General features: G+C 46.4%; 1 protein-coding gene across 1 annotated transcript in view; it reads left to right on the forward strand.

The window, feature by feature from the left end:
• Positions 1 to 16794, forward strand: part of LOC137571164 (uncharacterized) — a 363507-nt gene extending 346713 nt beyond the window's left edge. Inside the window, exons 11-12 of the mRNA XM_068279960.1 lie at positions 6751 to 7033; positions 16524 to 16794. Of these exons, the coding sequence (XP_068136061.1) occupies positions 6751 to 7033; positions 16524 to 16710 (470 nt within the window). The 3' untranslated portion in view covers positions 16711 to 16794. The remainder of the gene's footprint in view (positions 1 to 6750; positions 7034 to 16523) is intronic.
• Positions 16795 to 27830: the final 11036 nt, after the last annotated feature.

A 27830-nucleotide genomic window follows, 5' to 3' on the forward strand; every position in this document is an offset into this window, starting at 1 on the left:
AGACTGGTGCACTTCGTATAAAGTTTAATGGCGCTGCTTTGCGTGCGGGACTTTGCAAGCAATCTAAACTTATCTAAACTTAGCATGCCTAAACTTATCACACCTAAACTTATCATGCCTAAACTTATCACACCTAAACTGGCTTTTCACCAGAGTGGTGCAATGGTTATCATGCCTAAAGTCTCTAACTGGGTTAGCACCGCTTTGTGAATCGAGCCCCTAGGGCTCGATTCACAAAGCGGTGCTAACCCAGTTAGAGACTTTAGGCATGATAACCATTGCACCACTCTGGTGAAAAGCCAGTTTAGGTGTGATAAGTTTAGGCATGATACGTTTAGGTGTGATAAGTTTAGGCATGCTAAGTTTAGATAAGTTTAGATCGCTTGCAAAGTCCCCCACGCAAAGCAGCGCCATTAAACTTTATAAGAAGTACACCAGACTTTGCTAGCGTAAAACTTTTGATCAGCTGTGCACTGCGGTGCTAACGCAGTTGGCGCTTAAACTTATCATGCCTAAACTTATCACACCTAAACTTATCACACCTAAACTTATCACACCTAAACTTATCACACCTGAACTTATCATGCCTAAACTGAGTTTAGGCATGATAAAGGGCTTTTCACCAGGGTGCTAACTGTTAGCACCGCTTTGTGAATCAGGCCCCTAAACTTATCATGCCTAAACTGAGTTTAGGCATGATAAAGGGCTTTTCACCAGCGTGCTGTTAGCACCGCTTTGTGAATCAGGCCCATAGGGCTCGATTCACAAAGCGGTGCTAACCCAGTTAGAGACTTTAGGGGCTTGATTCACAAAGCGGTGCTAACAGTTAGCACGCTGGTGAAAAGCCCTTTATCATGCCTAAACTCAGTTTAGGCATGATAAGTTTAGGTGTGATAAGTTTAGGTGTGATAAGTTTAGGCATGCTACGTTTAAGCGCCAACTGCGTTAGCACCGCAGTGCACAGCTGATCAAAAGTTTTACGCTAGCAAAGACTGGTGCACTTTGTATAAAGTTTAATGGCGCTGCTTTGCGTGCGGGACTTTGCAAGCGATCTAAACTTATCTAAACTTAGCATGCCTAAACTTATCACACCTAAACTTATCACACCTAAACTTATCACGCCTAAACTGGCTTTTCACCAGCATGGTGCAATGGTTATCATGCCTAAAGTCTTTTAGGCATGCTAACTGGGTTAGCACCGCTTTGTGAATCGAGCCCTAGGCGTGATAACCATTGCACCATGCTGGTGAAAAGCCAGTTTAGGCGTGATAAGTTTAGGTGTGATAAGTTTAGGCATGCTAAGTTTAGATAAGTGTAGATCGCACGCAAAGTCCCGCACGCAAAGCAGCGCCATTAAACTCTATGCGATGTGCACCAGACTTTGCTAGCGCAAAACTTTTGATCAGCTGTGCACTGCGGTGCTAACGCAGTTGGTGCTTAAACTTATCGGGCTCGATTCACAAAGCGGTGCAAAGTGTTAGCACCATGGTGAAAAGGCCCTTATCACGCCTAAAGTCACTTTAGGCATGATAAGAAGAAACTCGCGCGAAGTTGCCGCGCGTACGCGCGTACGCGCGTACGCGCGTAAGTGCGCGCGCAACACCCGACGCTTCGCGCGAAGCTCCCATTAAGCCCTATGGGACTTTGCGCGCGCTCTCACGCGCGTACGCGCGAACGCGCTTACGCGCGGTAACTTCGCGCGAAGAGCAGGAAAAATCGGTGATAACTCAGTGGTGAAAAGGTCATCACGCCTAAAGTCTTTTAGGCGTGATAACTGGGTTATCACCGCTTTGTGAATCGAGGCCATCATGCCTAAACTTATCACACCTAAACTTATCATGCCTAAACTTATCACACCTAAACTTATCACACCTAAACTTATCATGCCTAAACTGAGTTTAGGCATGATAAAGGGCTTTTCACCAGCGTGCTAACTGTTAGCACCGCTTTGTAAATCAGGCCCATAGTGTGCACTGTCTGTCCTCTACTCTGCGGTCTGTCACTCCGTGCTGATTTGATTTAAAGTCCAAACCCGATTTCACTAAAGTAAAAGAACCCCACATCATCTGGTGACATCATCATGTATAAGTTGTACTATGTCTGCTGGCACCGGCAGCCTGGGGAGGGGCAGCAAGGGCAAGAGGACAGGGAGCAACATTACGGCCACCCTCAGAAGGTCTGCCGTGTCAGTGTCGACCCCAGTAGGCAGCCTACCCTCAGTCAGCGAGCTTTTCGCTCCAGGCGCCACGATTGAACTCAGGGCTGTTAGCCGCAAGGAGTTTAAGAAGGATGTTCTGGGTTTTGAGGAGGGGGGGTATGATGTTGATGATGGGATGAAGGACCGTGACTACCATCCACAGGATGGGGATGTCAGCTCTGACTCTGAGGAGGAGGATGCGTCGGTGGGTTTGGCATGGAGGATCAGCATTGCAGACAGTGGCCGTGGAATGCGGGACCCACCACATCCTTCTGCCGCTACCACCAGCCGAACCACTCAACCCCCAACCGCCACAGGGAGAAAAGCCACAGCATCCCATTTAGGCCGCAGGGGAATGTTCACCTCTCCAATCTGGCGGTTTTTCACTCTGCCCTCATTGGACAGCAAGTTTGGCATATGCAATGTGTGCAAACTACAGATGAGCAGAGGTTGTGACCCCTACAAGTATGGCACCTCCAGCTTCATCACCCATCTGGCCAAAAAACATGTTGTTGAGCATGAGGAGTTCATGAGGCTGAAGCAAGCTGGCGCTGGCTCCCACCGCCACGGTGCCACAGGCCACTGCTGCTGATACCACCACCTATATTCAACCCAAAACACAATTGCGGACTTGCGGTGTTATTTTTGGAGGTGTCTGGGCTAAAAACTGTCATGTCCCAGTTGTGCGATTGGACTTTGGACACAACGTGGGCTGCACGACCGCTGTCTGGAACCTAGTCCTGATGTTAATTGACAGCTTTTTTTTTTTCATTTTATGTCCACCAAATAATAAATTAGTGTTTCCTTTTAAAAAAAAACATGATGCTACATGCATCATTTACCCTAGAAACCCTTTTTAAAGCTATTTAAAGGGCACTTACATTTTTTTCTATCCGGGTACATGAATAGGTCGGGTACCCGTGGGTAATTTGGTCGGATATCTGAATTCACTCGGATATCTGTAAGGTTGTATCCAGTCGGATACCCAAATCGGATCCGGGTATCTGGGTACCTGGATCCGGATCCAGGCGGGTATTAAAAAGTACTACCCGAGCAACCCTGCAATTAGGCCCCCAAAAATGTCAGGGCAGTACAAGTACCCCACAAGTGACCCAATTTTGGAAAGTAGACACCCCAAGGTATTCACTGAGGGGCATGGTGAGTCCAAGGCAGATTTTATTTTATTTTTTTGTCACAAGTTAGCAGAAATGGAAACACTTTTTTTATTTTTAGTTTTTTTTGTCAAAATGTGTCATTTTCTGCTAACTTGTGACAAAAAATAAAATCTTCTATGAACTCACCATGCCCCTCAGCAAATACCTTGGGGTGTTGTCTTTCCAAAATGGGTCATTTGTTTTTTTTATACTATCCTGGCATTCTAGCTCCTCAAGAAACATGACAGGTGCTCAGAAAAGTCAGAGCTGCTTCAAACTGTGCAAATTCACTTTTTTGTACTATAGTTTGTAAACGCTATAACTTTTACCCAAACCAATAAATATACACTTAGATTTTTTTTTATTAAAGACATGCAGTACAATAAATTTGGACAAAACTTAAATAGAAATTTTACTTAATTTGAAAAATTTTACATCAGAAAGTTAAAACTATATTTTTTTTTTACAAAATTCCAGTCTGTTTTGATTAGTATAATACAAACTAAAATCACAGCAGAAATCAAATAGCACCAAAAGAAAGCTGTATTAGTGAGAAGAAAAGGAGGCAAAATTTGTTTGGGTGGTAAGTTGTATGACTGAGCAATAAACCGTTATAGCTGCAGTGGTCTGAATTGTAAAAATTGGCCTGGACACTAAGGCCGGGGGGGGGGGGGGGGGTTTAACACCGCGGTCCTTAAAGCGGAATATAACCCTGCATTTCAACTTTGCTCTAAAACATTATTTACAGTATATTATATGCAACCAGCATTTTTTTTTTTACTAGACCAGCATTGGAAGGGTTACACAGGGCTTTAAAGTTCCTGGAGATTTCTGCAGACGCATCCGAAGCTGAAAGAGATACATTTTGTTTACATAAATGTATCTAAGTGTTGAATGTGACTCATCTCTCTGACTGAGAAGAGCTGGAGGACAGCCAAAGAGTGTGTAAACATTTCTCAATAGTTACATTTCACTAAATAGAATGTACCGTATATACTCGCATACAAGCCGAATTTTTGACCCCCAAAAAGGGGGCCAAAAGTTGGGGGTTCGGCTTGTATGAGAGTCATGGTGGTCCGCGGGTCCCCCCCTCCGCTGGTCCGCGGGTCCCCCGCTCCCCCCATGGCCGCCGCCGCTGCTATTACCTGTAATTATCTTCTATTTCAGTCTCCGTGCTTGTAAACATTCAGAGCAGCGCGCCCGGCGCTGCTACTGTGACGAGGCAGGAAAGAGCGTCCTGTTACTATGGGAACAGCTCTTTCCTGGCTCGCCGCTCGTCACAGTAGCAGCGCCGGGCGCGCTGCTCTAAATGTTTACAAGAACGGAGACTGAAATAGAAGATGCAGCCAGGTAATAGCGGCGGCGGCGGCCATGGGGAGCGGGGACTGTACTGGCTAAACTGGGGCACTTAACTAGCTTTACTGAGCGCTATACTAGCTAAACTGGGGCGCTATACTAGCTATACTGAGCGCTATACTGAGCACTATACTAGCTAAACTGGGGCACTATACTAGCTAAACTGGGGCACTATACTAGCTATACTGAGCACTATACTAGCTAAACTGGGGCACTATACTAGCTATACTGAGCACTATACTAGCTATACTGGGGCACTATACTAGCTATACTGGGGCACTATACTAGCTATACTGAGCACTATACTAGCTATACTGGGGCACTTTACTAGCTATACTGAGCACTATACTAGCTATACTGAGCACTATACTAGCTAAACTGGGGCACTATACTAGCTAAACTGGGGCACTAAACTAGCTATACTGAGCACTATACTAGCTATACTGAGCACTATACTAGCTAAACTGGGGCACTATACTAGCTATACTGAGCACTATACTAGCTAAACTGGGGCACTATACTAGCTATACTGAGCACTATACTAGCTATACTGGGGCACTATACTAGCTATACTGAGCACTATACTAGCTATACTGGGGCACTATACTAGCTATACTGAGCACTATACTAGCTATACTGGGGCACTTTACTAGCTATACTGAGCACTATACTAGCTATACTGAGCACTATACTAGCTAAACTGGGGCACTATACTAGCTATACTGAGCACTATACTAGCTATACTGAGCACTATACTAGCTATACTGAGCACTATACTAGCTATAGTGAGCACTATACTGAGCACTATACTAGCTAAACTGGGGCACTTTACTAGCTATATTGAGCACTATACTAGCTGTACTGGGCACTATACTAGCTAAACTGGGGCACTTTACTAGCTATACTGAGCACTATACTAGCTATACTGAGCACTATACTAGCTATACTGAGCACTATACTAGCTATACTGGGCACTATACTAGCTATACTGGGGCACTACCTACCCATACTGGACACTTTACTAGCTATACTGGGACACACTCGGGGAATAAGGCGGCCAGCATTTCCTACCCCCGGCTTATATGGGGGTCAATCATTTTCCCCTGGTTTTTCAGGGAAAAGTTGGGGGGTCGGCTTATATGCGGGTCGGCTTATATGCGAGTATATACGGTATCTATCTGAACTTCTGCATATCTCTCCATGGAACTTTAAACCTCTGTGTTTAACCCTTCCAATGCTGATCTAGTAAAAATGCTTTTTGCATATAATATGCTGTAAATAATATTTTAGAGCAAAGTTGAAATGCAGGGTTATATTCCGCTTTAAGTGGTTAAAGAAGTAAAGATATAAAAGCAACAGAAGCATTGCTTCTGTGGCTTTAATATAACAATTCAATAGGTTCCAATCTCTTACAAATCGTGCATAAGTGACATGCATAAAAAATGGATGTACCGTGCTGGGCACTGATAGCCTTACAGCTGTTTCACGCTGTTGGCGCTTCTACGGCGCCATCATTCCAATTAATCTTCACCCTAACTTCAAACATTTTTGGAGATGTCACCTTCTTCCAATTAGAAGCAATGGTGAGCCGATGTATGCGATTAATCAATATTTTATCAAATTTACGAGCAGAAGGTACTGCCTTACCCAACAGCATGAATATGGGACAAGAGGCACAGATTTGCTCAACACCTCGGATATTAGTTTCAGGAGTTCACGTCAAAAAGGTCATGTATCGCAAGTACCTTCTGTTTTAAGAAGGCAAATCACATTGCTTTTTTGTAGGAGGGCTTTTTGGTCTCTTTTAGCCCCCTATACTTTCCTGGTGGTTTGGATCACTGAAAACTAAAAAGGAGAGAGAACTGGACAATACCAGCAAATGTACCCTATCATTCCCCTATTCTCACACCTTCTCCAGCAAAGATTAGAAGTTCTGATTGATAATTGTCCTTTAAGGTGTTGTAGCCATTTACCATATAAGCAGTTAACATCAATGTTTCCCCAATGTATTAATGTTTATCTGGATGTATTTTATTAATACAGATGGAAATATTGCCCTTCATGGTATAGCATATCAGTCCTCTAACGACGATGCCCAGAACACTGCCAACAAAGCCATTGATGGAAACTTGAACACTCTCCTATTTGATGGCTCCTGTTCCGTCACTCGCTATGATATCTCCCCCTGGTGGAGGCTGGAATTACGGTGGCCCTATAAGATCTCAAAAGTCATCATCATTAGCGATAGGGAATTCTGGGATTACATGGTTGGCGCCAGTATCCTTATCGGGAACAATCCTGGAAATGATGGAAATCTTAATCCAAGGTGACTATTACTATTTATGTAACTTTTACAATGTTATTAATGCTTGTATTGATTTAGGTCACTGTCACTGGTCACTGTCACTGGTCACTGTGGCCTGAAGGCTGCTTGCTGCCCTAAAGTATTGATTGTGTAGCCAATGAGAAGAAAATAAAAGGACAAGTGTAGTAAAGTATATTAATTACCCTCAGATTTCTCCCTAAGCAATAATGACGTGTGGGTATAATGAGCTACTGATTTGGCTCCCCGAAGAGGTAGGAGGTTCCTGTGTTCCCTAATCCCTATTACACACCAGCTCTAATATCTCCACATCTGTAATGCAGCTCATTACTCACCAATCCCAGAGTCCAGCGCCGACTCCTCAATGGTGGCAGGACACTGACCTGGAGGAATTCCGAGTTAGGTGTCCTTCGGTTGCTAGGCAGGCATGCGCACCGTCTCCTCTAGTTCTGGCAGTGGTGGGTGTGGCTTCAGCACTGGCCTGAGAGTCAGGGTATTTAAACCCTGAACTCTCAATCCACCAGTGCTGTTGCATCGCCCCACACAGCTGCAGCATCCGTGCTCGCTGTCTCTGCTCCCTGCCTGGCTAAGTCTGTGCTGGCAGCCTACACTGCCTGCTTGCCTGTCAGTTTGTCCTGTCCCTGTTAGTCTGATCCCTGCCAGTCTGATCCTGTTAGTCCTGTCAATCCAGTCTGATCCTATCAGTCCTGTCACTCCAGTCTGATCCCTGCCAGTCCTGTCACTCCAGTCTGATCCTGTTAGTCCTGTCACTCCAGTCTGATCCCTGCCAGTCCTGTCCATGTCAGTCTGTTTCCTGCCAGTCCTGACATGCCTGTTCTACTCTTCCAGCCTAGTCACTTGCCTGTCTGTCATTACCTTGCACCTATTTTCTCCAGTGTGACCTTTTACTACCCGTCTGTCCTGTCTGCCAGTCTGGTGCTTGTCAGTACAGCCCTGTCATTGTAGCCTGTCAATACGGCCCCGCCAGTTATGGCCTGGACAGCACAGCCTTGCTAGTACATCACTGTCTATACAGCCCTGTCAGTACAGCCCAGATTTTCCTACCCGGCTAGCTAAACCCAGGCTGCGCACTCCACCATTTTGGTACTTACCCAGCGTCCCCTGCAGGGCTGGTTCTAGACCTTATGATTTGGAATGATCACACAGGACCTGACAATTTATTCTGCTTCATTTAATGTTCTCAGTCAGCAAGGGAGCATATGCAACAACCTGAGCCATGACATGCTGCAGCTCCACCCAATAACACACTGGCTGGCTGTGAGTCTGTGACAAACAAACTGATCACCCCCAGCCAGTTGGCCGTCCTCTATTCCTCCTCAGTCAGGACAGCATTGCCACCTCCTCCCTTCTGTTGTGCAAGTCAAATAAAACACTGCTGCTCTCCTGCCTTCCCCCTCCTCACTCACTGTCAGACTCCTCACACAGCACAACATGCTGCTTCCCTCAATGCTGCTCTCCTGCCTTCCCCCTCCTCACTCACTGTCAGACTCCTCACACAGCACAACATGCTGCTTCCCTCAATGCTGCTCTCCTGCCTTCCCCCTCCTCACTCACTGTCAGACTCCTCACACAGCACAACAAGCTGCTTCCCTCAATGCTGCTCTCCTGCCTTCCCCCTCCTCACTCACTGTCAGACTCCTCACACAGCACAACAAGCTGCTTCCCTCAATGATGACCTCTTCACCTCGCTTGCTTTCTCTGTGCTGCAAGTAGAAACACACAGTACAAACATGCCTCCCTTGTAATCTCTACGCCTAATGCATGTGTTTTTTCTTGCTTCGTGAGAGAACTGTCTCTAGTCCCCTGTCCAGAGTCCACGTACTTATCCAGCTAGTCCCTATTCAGCCTGTTCCATCCAGAATGTCCTTCACTGCCTATTCCATCCTGCCTAGTCCTTCCCATCTAGTCACTCCCATCCATCCTGTTCAGTCTGCCCTGGTTTTCCTGTCCATCCTGTCCCATCTGTCTGATCCAGTCCGCACTGTCCTGTCCAGTGAATTTGTTAGTTATTCCTGTCCTGTACTCCTTCCCACATCGGCAAGGTACCACTTCTGTTCTCGTTACTGGTGCAGTGGTCCTGAGGGTCATGACTGGGCGAGCAGCAGGCAGCAAAGTACTCCTTTAGGGGTGATTGCCCATCATCCCTTGCAGGGTGAAGACCTGTGCTGGCTTAGACCCCATGTCCTGTGACTGATCTTATGTTTGTACAGTGCTCACCAATTGATATTGCTCGAGCATTGTTAAAGATCCGTCTTGGGTAGAGATGGCTTAAACCTTCGATTTTCAGTTCACGAACCTTGAACGCGAACTTCCGCAAAAGTTTGGGTTCGCGTGAACTTACGAACCGCTAACAGACTTCAATAGGGAGGCAAACTTTTAAAACTAGAAACATTTATGCTGGCCACAGAAAATGATGGAAAAGATGTTTCAAGGGGTCTAACACCTGGAGGGGGGCATGGCGGAGTGGGATACATGCCAAAAGTCCCGGGGAAAAATCAGGATTTGATGCACACAAGCATTTTAAGGGCAAAAATCACATTTTATTGCTAAATTGGAGGCCTAAAGTGCTTTAAAACATCTTGCATGTGTATACATCAATCAGGTAGTGTAATTAGTGTACTGCTTCACACTGACACACTAAACTCAATGTGTAATGCACCGCAAACAGCTGCTTGTGTATTGACGGCTGTGCTGGACTGGTGCGCACCATGGTGAGAGTGCAGGCAATAGAGGTTTTCAAGCCCATATGGTCGCCGGGCTGTGGTAGCTCAATGACAGAACAACAGTGACTGTCCAGCTGATCAAATTTGGTCTGTCCACAATTAAGCAACGACCTTATTATTTATTATCCCCCGAGACACTCATATAACCGGCGGTCATTATTTCATTGTGATACGCAAGCCCCTTCACCGCAGCAAGGTAACGATCACGAAGGGGAATTGACACATGTACATGCCTTTTGTTTTGTTGTTGCAGCCGCCCGCAGTGCAGCCAGAAAAATTAGGCAAGCATGTACACACACTAGAAAAATTATTATAGCTGCCGGTGCTAATCCACCTGGAGTCCTGGACCCTGTTGGTGGCAGCAGAGAAGGCAGTCAAGCAGGCTGCAGGCAGATATGCTGTGTGGGGACTGACTTAGTCTTGGAGCAGGCAGTCAGTCACACGGCATGCAGGCAGAGATGCTGTGTGTGGGGACTGACTTAGTCTTCGGGCGGGCAGTAGCCCTCCGGGATCAATGCCTCATTCATTTTGATAAAGGTGAGGTACTGAACACTTTTTTGACCTAGGCAACTTCTCTTCTCAGTGACAATGCCTCCAGCTGTGCTGAAGGTCCTTTCTGACAGGACGCTTGAGGCAGGGCAAGACAGAAGTTGGATGGCAAATTGTGACAGCTCTTGCCACAGGTCAAGCCTGCGCACCCAGTAGTCCAGGGGTTCATCGCTGCTCATAGTGTCTACATCCACGCTTAAGGTCAGCTACCTGCCAGTCGAGGCGTTGGTGGAGGGTGGAACCGGAAGGGCTAAGGCGAGACGTTGGACTAAAGAATGTCCGCATGTCCGACATCACCATGAGGTCGCTAGAGCGTCCTGTCCTTGCCTGCGTGGACATGGGAGAAAGAGGAAGATTACTGCCAGTGGCACCTTTATTCCATTTTGCTGTGACATCACCCTTAAACACATTGTAAAGCATAGTTGCCAGCTTGTTCTGCAAGTGCTGCATCCTTTCTGCCTTCAGGTGAGTTGGTAACATATCCGCCACTTTGTGCCTATGCCAAGGGTCTAGTAGTGTTGCCACCCAGTACAGCTCATTCTCCTTGAGTTTTTTTATACGGGGTCCCTCAACAGGCTGGACAGCATGAAAGCCACCATCTGCACAAATTTGGATGCAGATGTACTATCCATCTCCTCTTGCTCTTTCTCAGTGATGTCAGGTAAGTTCTCCTCCCCCCCCAGCCACGAACAATACCACAGGAACGTTGAGCAGCACAAGCCCCCTGCGACGCCTGCTGTGGTTGTTCTTCTGCCTCCTCCTCCTCCTCAAAACAAACACCATCCTCATCATCTGACTCCTCTTTCTCACACTCCTCTTCCTCCTCCTCCTCCCCCCTCTGTTCTGTCGCAGGTGTTGAGGAAACATCTGGTTCTGCTGAGAATTGATCCCACAACTCTTCCTCCTGTTCCTGTTCACACTCCTCCACAGCTTCATCCACCACTCTATGTGCGGCACGCTTCAGGAAGAAAGCAGATGGGATCAAGTCACTGTTGGCACCTTCACTGCAACTCACCATGTTTGTCACCTCCTCAAACGGCCGCATGAGCCTGCAGGCATTTCGCATGAGTATCCAGTACTTCGGCCAGAACATGCCCATCTCTCCAGAGTATGTCCTTCTACTGTAGTTGTAGAGATACTGGTTGATGGCTTTCTCCTGTTGTAGCAGGTGGTTGAACATTAGGAGCGTTGAACTCCAGCGAGTCGGGCTATCGCAAATCAAGCGCCTCACCGGCAAGTTGTTTCTCCGCTGAATATCAGCCAAGCATGCCATGGCCGTGTAAGACCGCCTGAAATGCCCACACACCTTCCTGGACTGCTTCAGGACATCCTGTAAGCCTGAGTACTTACACACAAATCTCTGAATTATTAGATTGAGCACATGTGCCATGCAGGGTACATGTGTCGACTTTCGCAAATTAAAAGCCCAAATGAGATTGCTGTCGTTGTCACACACCACGTTGCCGAACTCCAGTTGGTGCGGGGTCAGAAACTGATCCACCTGTTAAGAGCAGCCAGGAGAGCTGCTCCAGTGTGACTCTCCGCTTTGAGGCAAAGACATGTCTAAGATGGTGTGACACCGTTGTACCTGGTATGCAGCATGGGCCCTGGGGAGCTGGGGCTGTGTAGCTGGAGAGGAGATCGCAGCACCAGTAGAGTTGCACAGCCACTCAGCCAAGGAAGAGGAGGAGGATGACAGCGAAGAGGATGTAGCAGGAGGAGAAGGAGAGGAGGTGGCAGGAGACCTGCCTGCAAGCCATGGAAGTGTCACAACTAGGTCCACTGCACAGCCACATACTCCCTGCTTGCCAGCGGTCACCAGGTTGACCCAATGGGCTGTGTAAGTAATGTACCTGTGCTGACCGTGCTTGGCAGACCAGGAATCCGTGGTCAGATGAACCCTTGACCCAACGCTGTGTGCCAGAGATGACACCACTTGCCTTTAAACTTCACGGTACAGTTTGGGTATCGACTTTTTTGAGAAATAATTGTGGCCTGGTATCTTCCACTGTGGTGTCCCAGTGCCTCAGAGTCCACCAGCTGGTATGGTAACAGCTGGTGAGCTAACAGTTTCGCCAAGCCAGCTGCCAGACGCTGGGCAAGGTTGTGACTAGCAGACATTGGCTTCTTCCGCTCAAAGATTTCCCTCAGGACACCTGGCTGCTACTGTGGGCAGAGGAGCAGAAACCGCTCAAGGTGAAAGGCAGAGTGGAGGAGGGTGGCTGTGATTGTGAAGGTGTAAGGAAGAAAGCGGCTGAAGATGATGCACCTGAAGGACGAAGAGGAGAAAGAGGGTGGCTTTGCTTTTGTGTGCTGTTTTTCCTCAGGTGGTCTTTCCATTACAGTTTTTGCCTTTTCTGCATGTGCCTTCGTAAGGCAGTTGTCCCTATGAGGGTGTTGGCCTTTCCACAGCTCAATTTTCCAACAGCAGGTACTTTATCATCCTCCTCCTCACGCCTTACGTCCATAGTGTCGCCTAACTCAGACATATGAGGTGGTGTAACTTGCTTTGCGCCTTCATCTTGTTGTAAAAATAATGGCTGTGAATCAGTGAATTCCCCACCAAATAACTCCTGCGAAGTGTCAAATGTAGCGGATGGGGTGCTTGGAGTAGTGCTGGTGGCTGCGGAAGATGAGGTGTTCTGTGTTAAATAGTCAACCATGTCCTGACAATTTTGGGAGTTGATGGAACATGCCTTCTTCTAAGCACTGTACTTTGGTCCAGGGCTGCACGAAATCCCGTCAGCACGACCTCGAACAGACCTGCCGAGTGGCCTGCCTCTGGGTCTGCCTCTGCCTCTGCCTGTTTTGTCCATATCGGGGGGGATAAAGTGAAAGGTATGCACTTGACTAATACATTTTACAGTCACACAGGTGCAGTGAAAGGTATGCAGTGACTGGTATTACAATACAATGTGCAGCTGTCATACAGGTGCACTTAACAGGTATGCACGGACTGGTATATAAAACAGCGTGCGGTCACATAGGTGCAGTGAACAGGTATGCAGTGACTGGTATTACAAATGTGCAGCTGTCACACACACAGGTACCCTGAACAGGTATGCAGTGGCTAGTATTACAAATGTGCAGCTGTCACACACACACAGGTACCGTGAACAGGTATGCAGTGACTGGTATATAATATAACACCGCGTGCGGTCACGTAGTTGCACTGAACAGGTATGCATTGACTAGAATTACAAATGTGCAGCTGTCACACACACAGGTACCGTGAACAGGTATGCAGTGACTGGTATATGATATAACACTGAGTGCGGTCACGTAGGTGCATTGAACAGGTATCAGCAGCAAGAAAAGTTCATATATGCTCAGGACCCCCAGGCATCATACCAGTCGGTGCAGGATCAGGCAAGCCAAGCCATAACGCAATAGATATGCACAGAAAGATCCGCAGTCCAGGTTGAGGTAAAAGGCTGATATGTTTATTCAAAAAATCCACAGACATGCAATAAAATCACAGGATCAACTCACGCGTATCGGGCCTACCATCTGCCCTTAATCGTAGTTAAAAGTGAACCTGTCCAAGGAGAAATTTATATGGGACCAGGGAGGAGTGGACTCCACCCCCGGAGCCATGCAAAATGCTCCTTAAAGGGACAAACATCCTCAAAAGGTACAATACAAAAAATACAAAAATACAATAATATCATTGAAAAATGGCATATAAAAAGATGTAAAAATGTTTCATTACCACTGAAATATACAAAATTCTATGTAAGCAAAAGAAAGAGAAAAACGTCAGTGACAGACCACATAATGTAATAATTGGGCATAGCACATATTACAATTGAAGGAGGAACAAATACTCAGTATGTGTAAACTAAGCTTAAATCCCACTTCTTATTCAAACCCTGTGGTGTGCGAGTGCCCAATCTATGAATCCAAAAAGCTTCACGTTTTAACATCAATCTTTGAATGTCACACCCCCTAATTGGCTAGGTGCAGTGACTGGCATATAACACTGCGTGCTTCTGTCATGCAGGTGCAATAAACATGAACAGGTATGCAGTGAGTGGTATTACAAATGTGCAGCTGTCACACGCAGGTACCGTGATCCGGTGCAGTGACTGGTAATAACACTGCGTGTTGGCTGGAGCGGGCTGTCATAAATCTTACCATTGCCTCTCCGACTACCGGGATCTCGTCTGGTCTTCTCAGCTTCCGGCTTCCTGTGACGTCACAGGAAGCCGGAAGCCTAGAAGATCCAGATGCCGGTAGTCGGAGAGGCAATAATGACAGCCCGCTCCGCTGCTGCGCATTTTTCTCTACTGGGGGGACACTGGGGGGCACGTTAGGAGGGAGGGAGGGAGAAATAGCGGCCACCCATCCCAAATAGCATACGGGATCCCCGGCGGCTGGTGCCTCAATCAGGTTTTTTTCCCCCCTTGCCCAGTGGCCGGGACACAAGGGGGGGGTAGCACGGGATGGCGGGAGGGGCCCCCCAAATCGTGACCGTCCCGATGAAAACGGGACGGTTGGGGCCTATGTGCAGGTGCAGTAAACATGAACAGGTATTCAGTGATTGGTATAACAAATGTGCAGCTGTCACACACACAGGTAACGTGAACAGGTGCACAGACTGGTATATAACACTGCGTGCTTCTGTCACGCAGGCGCAGTAAACATTAACAGGTATGCAGTGAGTGGCATTACAAATGTGCAGTTGTCACACACACAGATACTGTGACTAGGTGCAGTGACTGGCATATAACACTACGTGCTTCTGTCACGCAGGTGCAGTAAACATGAACAGGTATGCAGGGATTGGTATAACAAATGTGCAGCTGTCACACACACACACAGGTACCTTGAACAGGTGCAGTGACTGGTATATAACACTGCATGCTTCTGTCACGCAGCTGCAGTAAACGTGAACAGGTAGGAAGTGAGTGGTATTACAAATGTGCAGCTGTTACACACACAGGTACCATGAACAGGTGCAGTGACCGGTATATAACACTGCGTTCTTCTGTCACGCAGCTGCAGTAAACATGAACAGGTATGCATTGAGTGGTATTATAAATGCGCAGCTGTCACACACGTGCAGTGAAAAGGTAGGCACTGATTGTGCTGGGCCTGGCAGTGGCACAGTAGGAATTACCAAGGGCCAGCTGCGACTGACTGATAGGGCTGTATATGCAAGTGTCAGTGGGCCCCTAAAAAAAACGAACACGAACCACTGATGTTCGCGTGAATCGGTTCACGGTCGAACCGTTCGGGCTACCTCTAGTCTTCTGGGATTTTTAAACACCCATGATGCATGTATGACCTTTGCAATGCTTTTTACAAGGACCCCCAACCGATTGAGGCCACTCCGTTGTGGCAATCTCCATCCCTCCTCCGCACTCCATGGCAACAGAACACATGATTTCCACTGTGCCAGTGTGCGTTTTTCGAGATGAATGCTGACGCTTGCAGTAATGCATCTGAACAGCCATGCCATAAATCTGAGATGGTGTAAAAGGAAGAAATTATACTTACCTGGGGCTTCCTCCAGGCTCCTCCAGGCTGATCGGTTTCTCGCCGTCCTTCTGCACTACTCGGATCCTCCACAAGTGTCCCCAGACAATCTTCACAGTCCGGCCATGCAAATTGTGCAGGATCCAGGTGGTGTAGAAGGATGGCGAAGAAGGGATTAGACTGGAGGGGTCTGGAGGAAGCCCCAGGTAGGTATCATTTCTTCCTTTTACACCATCTCAGGTTTACTTTAAAGTGAACCTCCGGACTAAAAATCTACTCAACAGAACTGAAAAGGCTTGGTGTTTCTTTAACATTTTCACAGCATCAGAACTTTTCTTACCAAAGCATCATTTTTAGCTGCATTTTTAGCTAAGCTCCACACATCAAAGAAAAAAAGCCCGGGCTTTTTTCCCTGATGCTGTGCAGAGCATGATGGGATTTCCTATGTTGTTATTCGCGTTGCCTAGCAACTGGGAAGGATGATCAGCACACAGGACAGTTGGGAACTGTGTCTCATGCTCCCTGTCACCTCCTTTCAACCAAAAAGATGGCTGCCATCATAAAATCAAACATTTGCCTGATCTTTTAAAACAGGGTGGGTAAGAGATTATATTACCTATCTATTTTAATTAACATAACTAATGTAACTTAATGACAGTATGTTTGTTTAGGCTGAAGTTTAAGTCTGATGTATTAATTATTTTATTTATTTTCCATAGGTGTGCAGTGATCTCCTCCATACAGAACAGTGGAGATCTGAGCTTCAAGTGTAACAATATGGTTGGCCAATATGTTAACATTGCCAATCCCTATAAACAGAAACCCCTCGTGCTGTGTGAAGTTCAGGTGTTTGGGGTACGCGCTACCAGGAGTGAAATTGCTGCCTGGGGACAAATTAGGCAGTGATGGAGATATGACTGGGGTGGGTGTTATAGTCACCACCATTCAGTATTCTATCAAAAAATAATAAAATGAACAAATAAAAGTTTCCATCCGAGTTTTTGCAATTCATTTTCAAATACCATTTTGTACTGTAACAATAACATGTATTATTCACTTTAAAGAACACTTAAAAAATGCTTTTTCTGCCCTGAAAAATAGTTTGAGGCCCCATTCACACCTGAGCGTTTTGCCTGAGATTTCGGCATAACGCTCAAGCGCTAGCACTATTTAAAGTGCTAGTGCAATAATAACCTATGGGCCCGTTCTCACTTGGGCAATTTGCGTTAAACGCAAATTTGTATCCTGCACAATTTTCAGGCGATTTCCCGGCGATCGCATTTAGTGCTATAGAAGCGATAATCACGATCGTGGAAAATTGCTCCAAGTGTGAATGGCGATTTTTTTGGGGGCGTTAATTGCCAGAGCAAAACGCTAACAAAAGCGCTAGAGTTTTACGTTTTGCAAGTGTGAATGGGGCCTAAATACACTTCCAGAAGGAATTTCCACAGTCCCTGTGGTGTTAGCAAATATAAGATCTATCTATCAATCTATGGGCTTGATTCACAAAGCGGTGCTAACAGTTAGCACGCTGGTGAAAAGCCCTTTATCATGCCTAAACTCAGTTTAGGCATGATAAGTTTAGGTGTTATAAGTTTAGGTGTGATAAGTTTAGGCATGATAAGTTTAGGTGTGATAAGTTTAGGCATGATAAGTTTAAGCGGCAACTGCGTTAGCACCGCAGTGCACAGCTGATCAAAAGCTTTACGCTAGCAAAGACTGGTGCACTTTGTATAAAGTTTAATGGCGCTGCTTTGCGTGCGGGACTTTGTGTGCGATCTAAACTTATCTAAACTTAGCATGCCTAAACTTATCACACCTAAACTTATCACGCCTAAACTTATCACGCCTAAACTGGCTTTTCACCAGCATGGTGCAATGGTTATCATGCCTAAAGTCTTTTAGGCGTGCTAACTGGGTTAGCACCGCTTTGTGAATCGAGCCCTATCTGTCTATCTATCATAAAATATGTCTTCCTATCTTCTATGTCTCCAACGCCGCTGACTCTACTTCCTGATTAGTGGAAAGTACAGTCAGACGCGCTGGAGACCAGTGATGCTCATCATGAGCTCGTGATTACGGCATACCCGTGATTCATGAGTATTTTTTCACTATCCGACATCGTGATCCGAATCTGTGATCGGTCCGCGATCACGAATTTCAATCACGCATTCGGCCAAAATTGTGAAAAATCGAATCGTGATCACGGCCGTGATCACCGACGGTAATCCGTGACTGGGGTTAATAATGTCACTGGGCCAATCAGAGGCCCCCAGTGTAGGCCCAATACCATTCATAGGATGGGAGGCTATGCCTTCCCTGCCTGTATAAAAAGCGGCGGCCATTTCCAGAGCTCCGTCCTTGCTAGACTCTGTGGCACTGAGAGCATCTCCAGGCCACACAGCAAGAGTGCTTATTTATGTAAAACACAGCGTTGTCACTCATTTCATTGCTCTATTACTGTATTTGATACTTGTGCTTAGCTAGCCAGCCAGTGATTAACTTACTGTAAGTTAGTTGTAGTCAGTGTAGTTGTAAGGGACAGTCTAATGAGTGCTGTGCTTAGTGCAGGCAGGTATGTGTTCACTGATTTTACTGCTCTATGATTGTATTTGATACTTGTATTTAGCTAGCCAGCCAGTGATCAACTTAACCACTTAAGCCCGAAGGGTTGAAATTTTTTTACATCCGAGCAACTTTCACCCCCCATTCATTTGCCAATAACTTTATCACTACTCATCACAATTAATTGATCTATATCTTGTTTTTTCCGCCACCAATTAGGCTTTCTGTGGGTGGTATATTTTGCTAAGAGCCACTTTACTGTAAATGCATTTTAACAGGAAGAATAAGAAAAAAATGGAAAAAATTCATTATTTCTCAGATTTCAGCCATCATAGTTTTAAAATAATACATGCCTCCATAATTAAAACTCACGTATTGTATTTGCCCATATGCCCCGGGTATTTCACCGTTAAAATTATGTCCCTATCACAATGTATGGCGACAATATTTTATTTGGAAATAAAGGTGCATTTTTTCCGTTTTGCGTCCATCACTGTTTAGAAGCCCATAATTTATTAAATCATATTGATATACTCCTTTGACATGAATATTTAAAAAGTTCAGACCCTTAGGTAACTATTTATTTATTTATTTATTTTTTTTTATTGTATTTTTTTTTTTTTTTAATTTAAACTTGTATGTGGGTATTTTTTGGTGTGGGAGGTAAACAGGGTTTTTTTTAATATATTTATAGGTTTATTCTTAAAAAAAAATTTTTTGGGTGTAATTTGCTATTTGGCCACAAGATGGCCAGAATCAAAAAGTCCTGGGAGCGATCGATCTCGCTCCCAGACAGAAGAAAGGAGACCAGAGCTCAGAAAAGCCGCAGCGTCTGAAGAGACGATGTCGGCTTTTCTCCGGGGGGGTCCGATCAGCGAAAGGGATTTATAATCCCTTTCACTGATCGGTGGGCTAGCGGCCAGTAGCGGGGGCGTGCACGGGGGGGCCCGCGGGCGCGCGCGCGACCCGCGGGAGTGCGCACAGCCCAACTGGACGAGAAATCTCGTCCAGTTGGGCTTAAGTGGTTAAAGGAGTCTTTAGCAAAAAAAACAAAAAATGAGTTTCACTTACCTGGGGCTTCTACCAGCCCCATGCAGCCATCCTGTGCCCTCGTAGTCACTCACTGCTGCTCTGGTCCCCCCCTCCATCAGCTCGTTTAGTTTTTGCCGACCTAGGGGTCGGCAAACCACATTGCGTACATTTTTACGCATTCCCGCTGGGGCAGGAACATTAACACATACATTTTTGCGCATTAGTGGCTCAACGCGTAAAATTTTATACGTTGAACCACTAACGCGTAAAAATGTATGTTATAATGTTCCTGCACCCACGGGAATGCGTAAAAATGTACACAATGTGGCCCGCCGACCCCTAGGTCGGCAAAAACTAAACAAGCTGACGGAGGGGGACCAGAGCAGCAGTGAGTGACTACGAGGGCACAGGATGGCTGCATAGGGCTAGTAGAAGCCCCAGGTAAGTGAAACTCATTTTTTTTTTGCCTGATGACTCCTTTAAATAGAAACCATAACCAAGAATTGAACTTCACCCCAATCAGTAGCTGATTCCCCCTTTTACATGAGAAATCTATTCCTTTTCTCAAACGGATCATCGGGGGGCTCTGTATGGCTGATTTTGTGGTGAAACCCCTCCCACAAATGATGTCAGCTCCTCACAGCACTGAGGCACTGACATGACACTGTGGGAGCCTTGTTGCATTGTGGGAAATAACAGCTGTTTACAACTTCCAAAAAGGCAAGCACCATCTCTTTCCAGTGACATCACCTGCCAGCAGTAAAAATGTCACCATGTGATAAATGTCATAATGTAAATCGGGGACAGGAAAGATTTTACAATGAGCAAGCACTGACTAAATCATTTATACATAATTAATGTAAAAATTAAGAACTTTTTATTACATTATTTTCACTGGAGTTCCTCTTTAAGTTAGTCACTCAGTGTAGTCAGTGACATTGTACTGTGCCAGCGTGCAGTTTGCTGTGCGCAGTGCATTTAAAGTGATAATTTTTTACTCTAACTTTAAAATCGATTTTCTCAAAAACGAAAAGTTATTTTTGAATTTTTATTTTAAATTGTAGCCACATCTCACCTTTATAACCCATGCAATTTTGGTGATTGTAGCATGTATGGGGGCTTTGCTATTAACGTTAAAGTCTAATCCGTGATCACATGCAATCACAGCTAAAATCCAAGTCGATTTGAACATTATTTCAAAGTTTTACTGCTAAAAACATTTAACAGGTGACTCCTTCCCAAGAATTAATTAATGCTATTGTTATTTCATTGCCAATCCAGTAGCCAATAGTAATGTAGGTTACATCTTCAGCCTCCTTTGTTTTGCATATAAACATTCCAGTTTCCATCAGCCTTTGCAGCATTACTCTAAATGGCCTCAATTTACTAAGGGTAGTTCGGTAAAAGAATTTAGGCCAGTTAAATACCGTATTCAGTAAAAGTTCAGAAATACACCAAAAAAATCCTACAGTTCACTAAGCCTTGCTCGGTAAGTCCATACCTCCCAACAGGGCCGGGACAACACATAGGCAGAAGAGGCCCCGGCCTTTGAGCGGCAGGTCATCAGGTCAGGATGGGGCACTTTCAAAGGCATTTCAATGCACAGGCAGTCCAGAAAAAAAAGTGTTTTTTTTCCACTGTCATGAGAGACACAGCTAAGGGAGCGAAGATAAAAAGATGTTTGCACAGTTGTTCTAAAGACTGCACCTGATAAGGAGTCATACATAGTTTAGATTAAGGAAAACAAGAATTTGCTTTCTTAAAACAGAAAGAATTTGCGATAATTCAGGTTGGAGTGAGCTTGAGATGTCTCCCAGTGCATCACTGCTGACTATATGCAAATTAACCATTGTTACCCTTAGAAGCTAAACACACTTCCAGAACTGCTGGAATGCAATGATGTGTCAGCTTTTTAATTTTCACAGAGCCAGAATAATCCAACATGTATACAGACTGTTTCGGATTGTTTGATCCTCATCAGTGCATGGCATTGTGTAACAATCGGTGTACCACAGAGAGGGTCTGATTACCGTGAACTGCAGTATCACCGAGAATACAGAATATACCCGATTATTGGTGATCTGCAGTATCACCGATAATCAGATACATCTACTAACCTCTGGACACCTGAGATAACAAGTGAGTGATTGGGTGTAACAGTAACACAGTGGACTGTACCTAAGGAGTAGGCACAGTGGCAGTAAGAGATACTGCACAGAAGAAAGCTCCTTCCGTAAGCCTAGACTCTCCCGGGGGAGGAGCTAAGCAGAATGTGGGAAGGACAGAGCGTGAGTGACACCAATGAGCGGGTGTCACTAACAGATCTGGGAACTGCCTCTAACAGTAAGGCTAGTTCTCGAGGTCGGCCAAGCCAGGTCGTCAGCACACAGACAGATAAGATACAGGATCAGAAGGCAGATACGGAATCCAATAACAGGCAGGGTCAGGCAACGGAGAATCAGAATAACGAGGTACAGAATCAGGAGGCAGGTACAGAGTCCAGGAACAAGCAGAGAACGGCAACAGGATATCAGAAATAGCAAGGTACAAGATCAGAGTTCAGAGGAATAGTCAGGCAGGCAGAAGGTCATAACAAATAATACAATTCAATATTCCTAATGCTAAGGTGTGAACTCCTTGATGTCAACACCTTTGGAAACTATGCTAGAACACAGAAACAGACAAGGCCTGAGTGCTACCATGTAGTGATTGCAACGACAGACAACCAGAGAATGACCAGCACCCAGTATATATACTATAGCGCTCTCCAGCGCCACCCTAAGTGCTGGACCAATAAAAAGTGGTGGAAATGTCAGCTGACCAGCTTGGTCAGCTGACCTTCTTCTGGCTGTCATATAAACTGCTCTCAGCACGCTCTCAGCACTCTCAGCACGCGCACGCGTCATTCTGAACCTGTGTGGACTATCAGTCCCAGCCACACCAGTCATGTTTTGCAATGTCTCTGCTGGCCTGCACGCGGGGTGAGACGCACCGCTATCTGGACATGCGGTGGCCTCCCCACTCCTGGTCAGACCGTCAGTGGCAGGCCTGTGCACGTCTGACGCGGCGTTTTTTCCGCATTCCGCTATGCCAGCCGCGGAAACAGCCGCCTCATCCTGCGTACATGCGGCGGCTTTTCTGCGTTTCTTCACAGTACCCCCCCTGAGGAGTGGACTCCGGACAGATCCTTCCATGCTTCTCAGGATGTAAAGCGTGGAATTCCCTTCTCAGTTTGTCAGCACGCATGCGACATTCAGGTACCCATGATATCTCTTCAATACCATACCCTTTCCAATGAACCAGGTATTGTACTGAGTTCTGAACTATGCGTGAGTCTAAAATCTTCTCTACCTCGTACTCAGGTTGGTCATCTATCATCACAGGAGGAGGAGGAGTGGGACCCACATGGACTGCTGGCTTAAGCAGAGACACATGAAAAGATCTTACGCCACGCATACTGGCAGGAAGATCAATGGCATAAGTAAGATTGTTAATCTTTCTAGTTACTGGAAATGGACCCACAAACCTGGGCCCCAACTTAGCTGAAGGCTGTTTCAAGGTCAAGTGACGTGTGGACACCCAGACTAAGTCTCCTGGTTGAAACCTCCACTCCAAGGAACGTCTTTTGTCAGCTTGACCTTTCTGACTTTGAAACGCCTTCTCCAAATTATTTTTCACGATCCCCCACACGTCCTTAAATGACTTTTGCCAGGCCTCCAGAGCTGGAAACGGAGTGGAAGCGATTGGCAATGGGGAACATTTGGGCAGCTTCCCAGTAACTATCTGAAATGGACAGAATCCCGTGGAAGAACTTTTCAAATTATTGTGCACAAATTCTGCGAAGGGCAAAAACTTGACCCAATCATTTTGCGCTTCTGCAACGTAACACCTCAAGAATTGTTCCAATGATTGGTTGACTCTCTCAGTCTGACCATTGGTCTGTGGGTGGTAGCCCGATGAAAATGACAGTTCCATGCCCATTTGGTGACAAAATGCCCTCCAAAATCTCGAAACAAATTGGACTCCCCGATCTGACACAATGTTTTCCGGAATGCCATGCAATTGGAAAACGTGGATGATGAACAAATCGGCCAACTCCTGGGCCGAGGGGAGTCCTTTCAAGGGCACAAAATGGGCCATTTTACTAAAGCGGCCGACTACCACCCAAATGACCGACATGCCCTCAGACCTGGGAAGCTCGCCCACAAAATCCATGGACAGGTGGGTCCATGGCTCACTCGGGGTGGGCAAGGGCTGCAACGTTCCCACAGGTGCCAGCCGGGAGGGCTTACTTTTTGCACACACCGCACACTCTCTAACATACTCCTTGCAATCCGTTGCCAGAGAAGGCCACCAAGCGCACCTGGCAACAAGATCCTGTGTTCTGGAGGCCCCAGGATGTCCCGCATTTCTGTGTGAATGGAACATCTGTAAGATCTGAAGACGGAATGGCAGTGGTATAAACATAACCCCTTCAGGCTTCCCCTCCAGAATGTCCTGCTGAAAGGGCCCTAACGTCTCCGTCCAGTCTTCCCATGTCTAAGTTGTTGCTAGAACCAGTCTTTGTGGGACAATGGTCTCTGGGGTAGAGGGCTGTGCTGTCTCTGGCTCAAAGCATCTGGACAGGGCATCTGCCTTAATGTTCTTGCTACCTGGAGTGTACATAATTATAAATCTGAACCTCGAGAAGAACAAAGACCATCGAGCCTGACAGGGACTTAATCTCTTAGCTCCCTCGATGTATTCCAAATTTTTGTGATCAGTGTAAACTGTGATCGTATGTTCTGCTCCTTCCAACCAATGACGCCATTCTTTAAAGGCCAACTTGATGGCCAGGAGCTCCCTGTTGCCTATGTCGTAGTTTCTCTCTGCCGTAGAGAACCTTTGAGAAAAATAGGCACATGGGTGTAATCTACCCTGCAACCCTGATCGCTGAGACAGCACAGCCCCTACCCCGACCTCCGAGGCGTCCACCTCAACAATAAAGGGATAGGAAGTGTCAACGTGTCTTAGGATGGGTGCAGAGCAAAACAAGTTTTTTAAAGCGGAGAATGCTTGCAGAGCTTCTGGAGACCAGTGGGTAGTATCTGCCTCTTTTTTAGTGAGACTGGTGAGGGGTGCAATGACCGTGGAGTACCCCTTTATGAACCTTCTATAGTAATTGGCAAAGCCTAAGAATCTCTGAAGAGACTTTAACCCCACAGGTTGAGGCCATTCCAGCACAGCAGAGACCTTGGCAGGGTCCATAGACAGGCCTGAGGTGGAAATTATGTACCCTAAAAAGGTGACAAATGTCACCTCGAAGATGCATTTCTCCAATTTAGCGTAAGGCATGTTTTGTCTGAGTTTGTCCAGTACAAATTTGACATGTGACCTGTGCTCAGAGAGGTTGTTTGAAAAAATAAGTATGTCATCCAGGTATACTAACACAAATTTGCCCAACACCTCTCTGAATACCTCATTGATTAATTCCTGGAAGACAGCCGGGGCATTACACAGCCCGAAGGGCATCACCAAGTACTCGTAATGCCCTTCGGGCGTGTTAAAGGCCTTCTTCCATTCATCGCCCTTTCTAATCCGCACCAGGTTGTATGCACCCCGTAAATCTAATTTCGAGAAGATCTTAGCGTTGGTAACTTGTGTGAACAGGTCATCTATCAGGGGCAAAGGGTAGCGATTCTTCACTGTGATTTTATTCAGGCCCCGGTAATCTATGCATGGTCGCAGGCCTCCGTCTTTTTTCTTAACAAAAAAGAACCCTGCACCAGCGGGCGACCGAGAGGGGCGAATAAACTCCTTGGCTAAATTCTCACGAATGTACTCCTGCATGGCTACTTTCTCTGGCCCAGATAAATTGTAGAGATGACACCTTGGGGGCATACAACCAGATCGGAGATCGATGGGGCAATTAGCTGCGGGAGGTAACATATCAGCAGCCTTGGGACAGAACACATCTGAATACTCGGAATATTATACTGGTATCCCCTCCACATGTATCCTGGTCTGGCCCAATGTCACCTTCCCTAAACATTGCTGGAAACAATGGGTTGACCAGCTAGTTAACTGCCCAGTGGTCCAATCGATCTGTGGAGAGTGAAGGTGCAACCATGGCATGCCAAGGATGATTGTGGAGGTGGTCATGTGTAATACAAAAAACTGTAATTTTTCGGTGTGTAGTACCCTTATAGTGACTTCCACCTCTGGTGTCTGAGACAGCAGATGATTACTTTGCAGGGGGGAATCATCTACTGCCGTAACCTGAATAGGTGGTTTTACCGGGGTGAGCAGAATACCTAATTTACTTGCAAATTCGAAATCCATAAAATTTGCTGCAGAGCCTGAATCAACAAAGGCCTCGGAATCCTCGGTTTTATCTTCCCATGTAACAGTACAAGGAAGAAATAACCGTTTATCCTCTAGGGGTAAGAGACGCACGCCTAGGGTGTTACCCCCTACAACTCCTAGCGGTAGCGTTTCCCGACTTATTGGGACAATTACGTACTCTATGACCCCCCTCTGCGCAGTAAAGACACAGCTGCTCAGACATCCTACGTCTTCGCTCCACTTGGGATAGCTTTGACCGACCAATCTGCATTGGTTCGGGTGGAGGCGAGACGGGAGGAGGTGGCGTTACTGGGGGCGCAGCGTAGGACACCATCTTTACGTTACTACTACCCCGGGTCTGTTTCTGATAACGTAGCCTGTGGTCGACTCGAATGGCCGATGAAATGGCCTCATCTACTGTTTTAGGTTCAGGCAGACTCAACATAAGATTTTAGACCTCATCTGACAGTCACGATAAGAAACAATCTAAAAGGGCATAAGTGTCCCACCTGGCTGAAACTGACCACCTCCTAAATTCCGCTGCGTAATCCTCGACCGGACCCTTGCCTTGACGCAAAAGCTTGAGCTTCCGCTCAGAAGTCGCAGCAAGGTCTGGGTCGTCGTAAATTACCACCATAGCCTTAAAAAATTAATCCACTGAAGTGAGGGCTAAGTCTCCGGTGGGCAAACTGTACGCCCACGTCTGAGAATCGCCTGATAACAAAGTCTTAATAAATGTGACCCTTTGGGACACAGTTCCAGAAGAACGGGGTCTCAACTCAAAATAAGATAACACTTTACGTCTAAAATTTCGGAAGTCAGATCTGTGACCAGAAAATTTCTCAGGTACAGGCAAACGTATGTCAGAGCTAGGAGGGGATCGCACCTCATCCACTGCTGTCTGGAGGGTTTGTAAAGAACCAGACAAGGCTTCAATCATAGTCTTGTGGCTACCCAGCACTTGGTTGATGTTTTCCACTGAAGTGGCAAGTGCGCCCAGACGGTCAGTGCGTGCGTCCATTTGCATTTTTTGGTCTGTCGTTCTGTAACGATTGGTGTAACACAGAGAGGGTCTGATTACCGTGAACTGCAGTATCACCGAGAATACAGAATATACCCGATTATTGGTGATCTGCAGTATCACCGATAATCAGATATATCTACTAACCTCTGGACACCTGAGATAACAAGTGAGTGATTGGGTGTAACAGTAACACAGTGGACTGTACCTAAGGAGTAGGCACAGTGGCAGTAAGGAATACTGCACAGAAGAAAGCTCCTTCCGTAAGCCTAGACTCTCCCGGGGGAGGAGCTAAGCAGAATGTGGGAAGGACAGAGCGTGAGTGACACCAATGAGCGGGTGTCACTAACAGATCTGGGAACTGCCTCTAACAGTAAGGCTAGTTCTCGAGGTCGGCCAAGCCAGGTTGTCAACACACAGACAGATAAAGTACAGAATCAGAAGGCAGATACGGAATCCAATAACAGGCAGGGTCAGGCAACGGAGAATCAGAATAACGAGGTACAGAATCAGGAGGCAGGTACAGAGTCCAGGAACAAGCAGAGATCGGCAACAGGATATCAGAAATAGCAAGGTACAAGATCAGAGTTCAGAGGAATAGTCAGGCAGGCAGAAGGTCATAACAAATAATACAATTCAATATTCCTAATGCTAAGGTGTGAACTCACTGATATCAACACCTTTGGAAACTATGCTAGAACACAGAAACAGACAAGGCCTGAGTGCTACCACGTAGTGATCGCAACGACAGACAACCAGAGAATGACCAGCACCCAGTATATATACTATAGCGCTCTCCAGCGCCACCCTAAGTGCTGGACCAATGAAAAGTGGTGGAAATGTCAGCTGACCTACTTCTGGCTGTCATATAAACTCTGCCTCGCAGCGCGCGCGCGCGTCATTCTGAACCTGTGTGGACTATCAGTCCCAGCCACACCAGTCCCGTTTTGCAATGTCTCTGCTGGCCTGCACGCGGGGTGAGATGCACCGCTATCTGCACATGCGGTGGCCTCCCCACGCCTGGTCAGACCGTCAGTAGCAGGCCTGTGCGCGCAAACCGCCGCGTCAGATGCGGCGGTTTTTC

Source organism: Hyperolius riggenbachi, chromosome 4, assembly GCF_040937935.1.
Source record: "Hyperolius riggenbachi isolate aHypRig1 chromosome 4, aHypRig1.pri, whole genome shotgun sequence".
NCBI lineage: Eukaryota > Metazoa > Chordata > Amphibia > Anura > Hyperoliidae > Hyperolius > Hyperolius riggenbachi.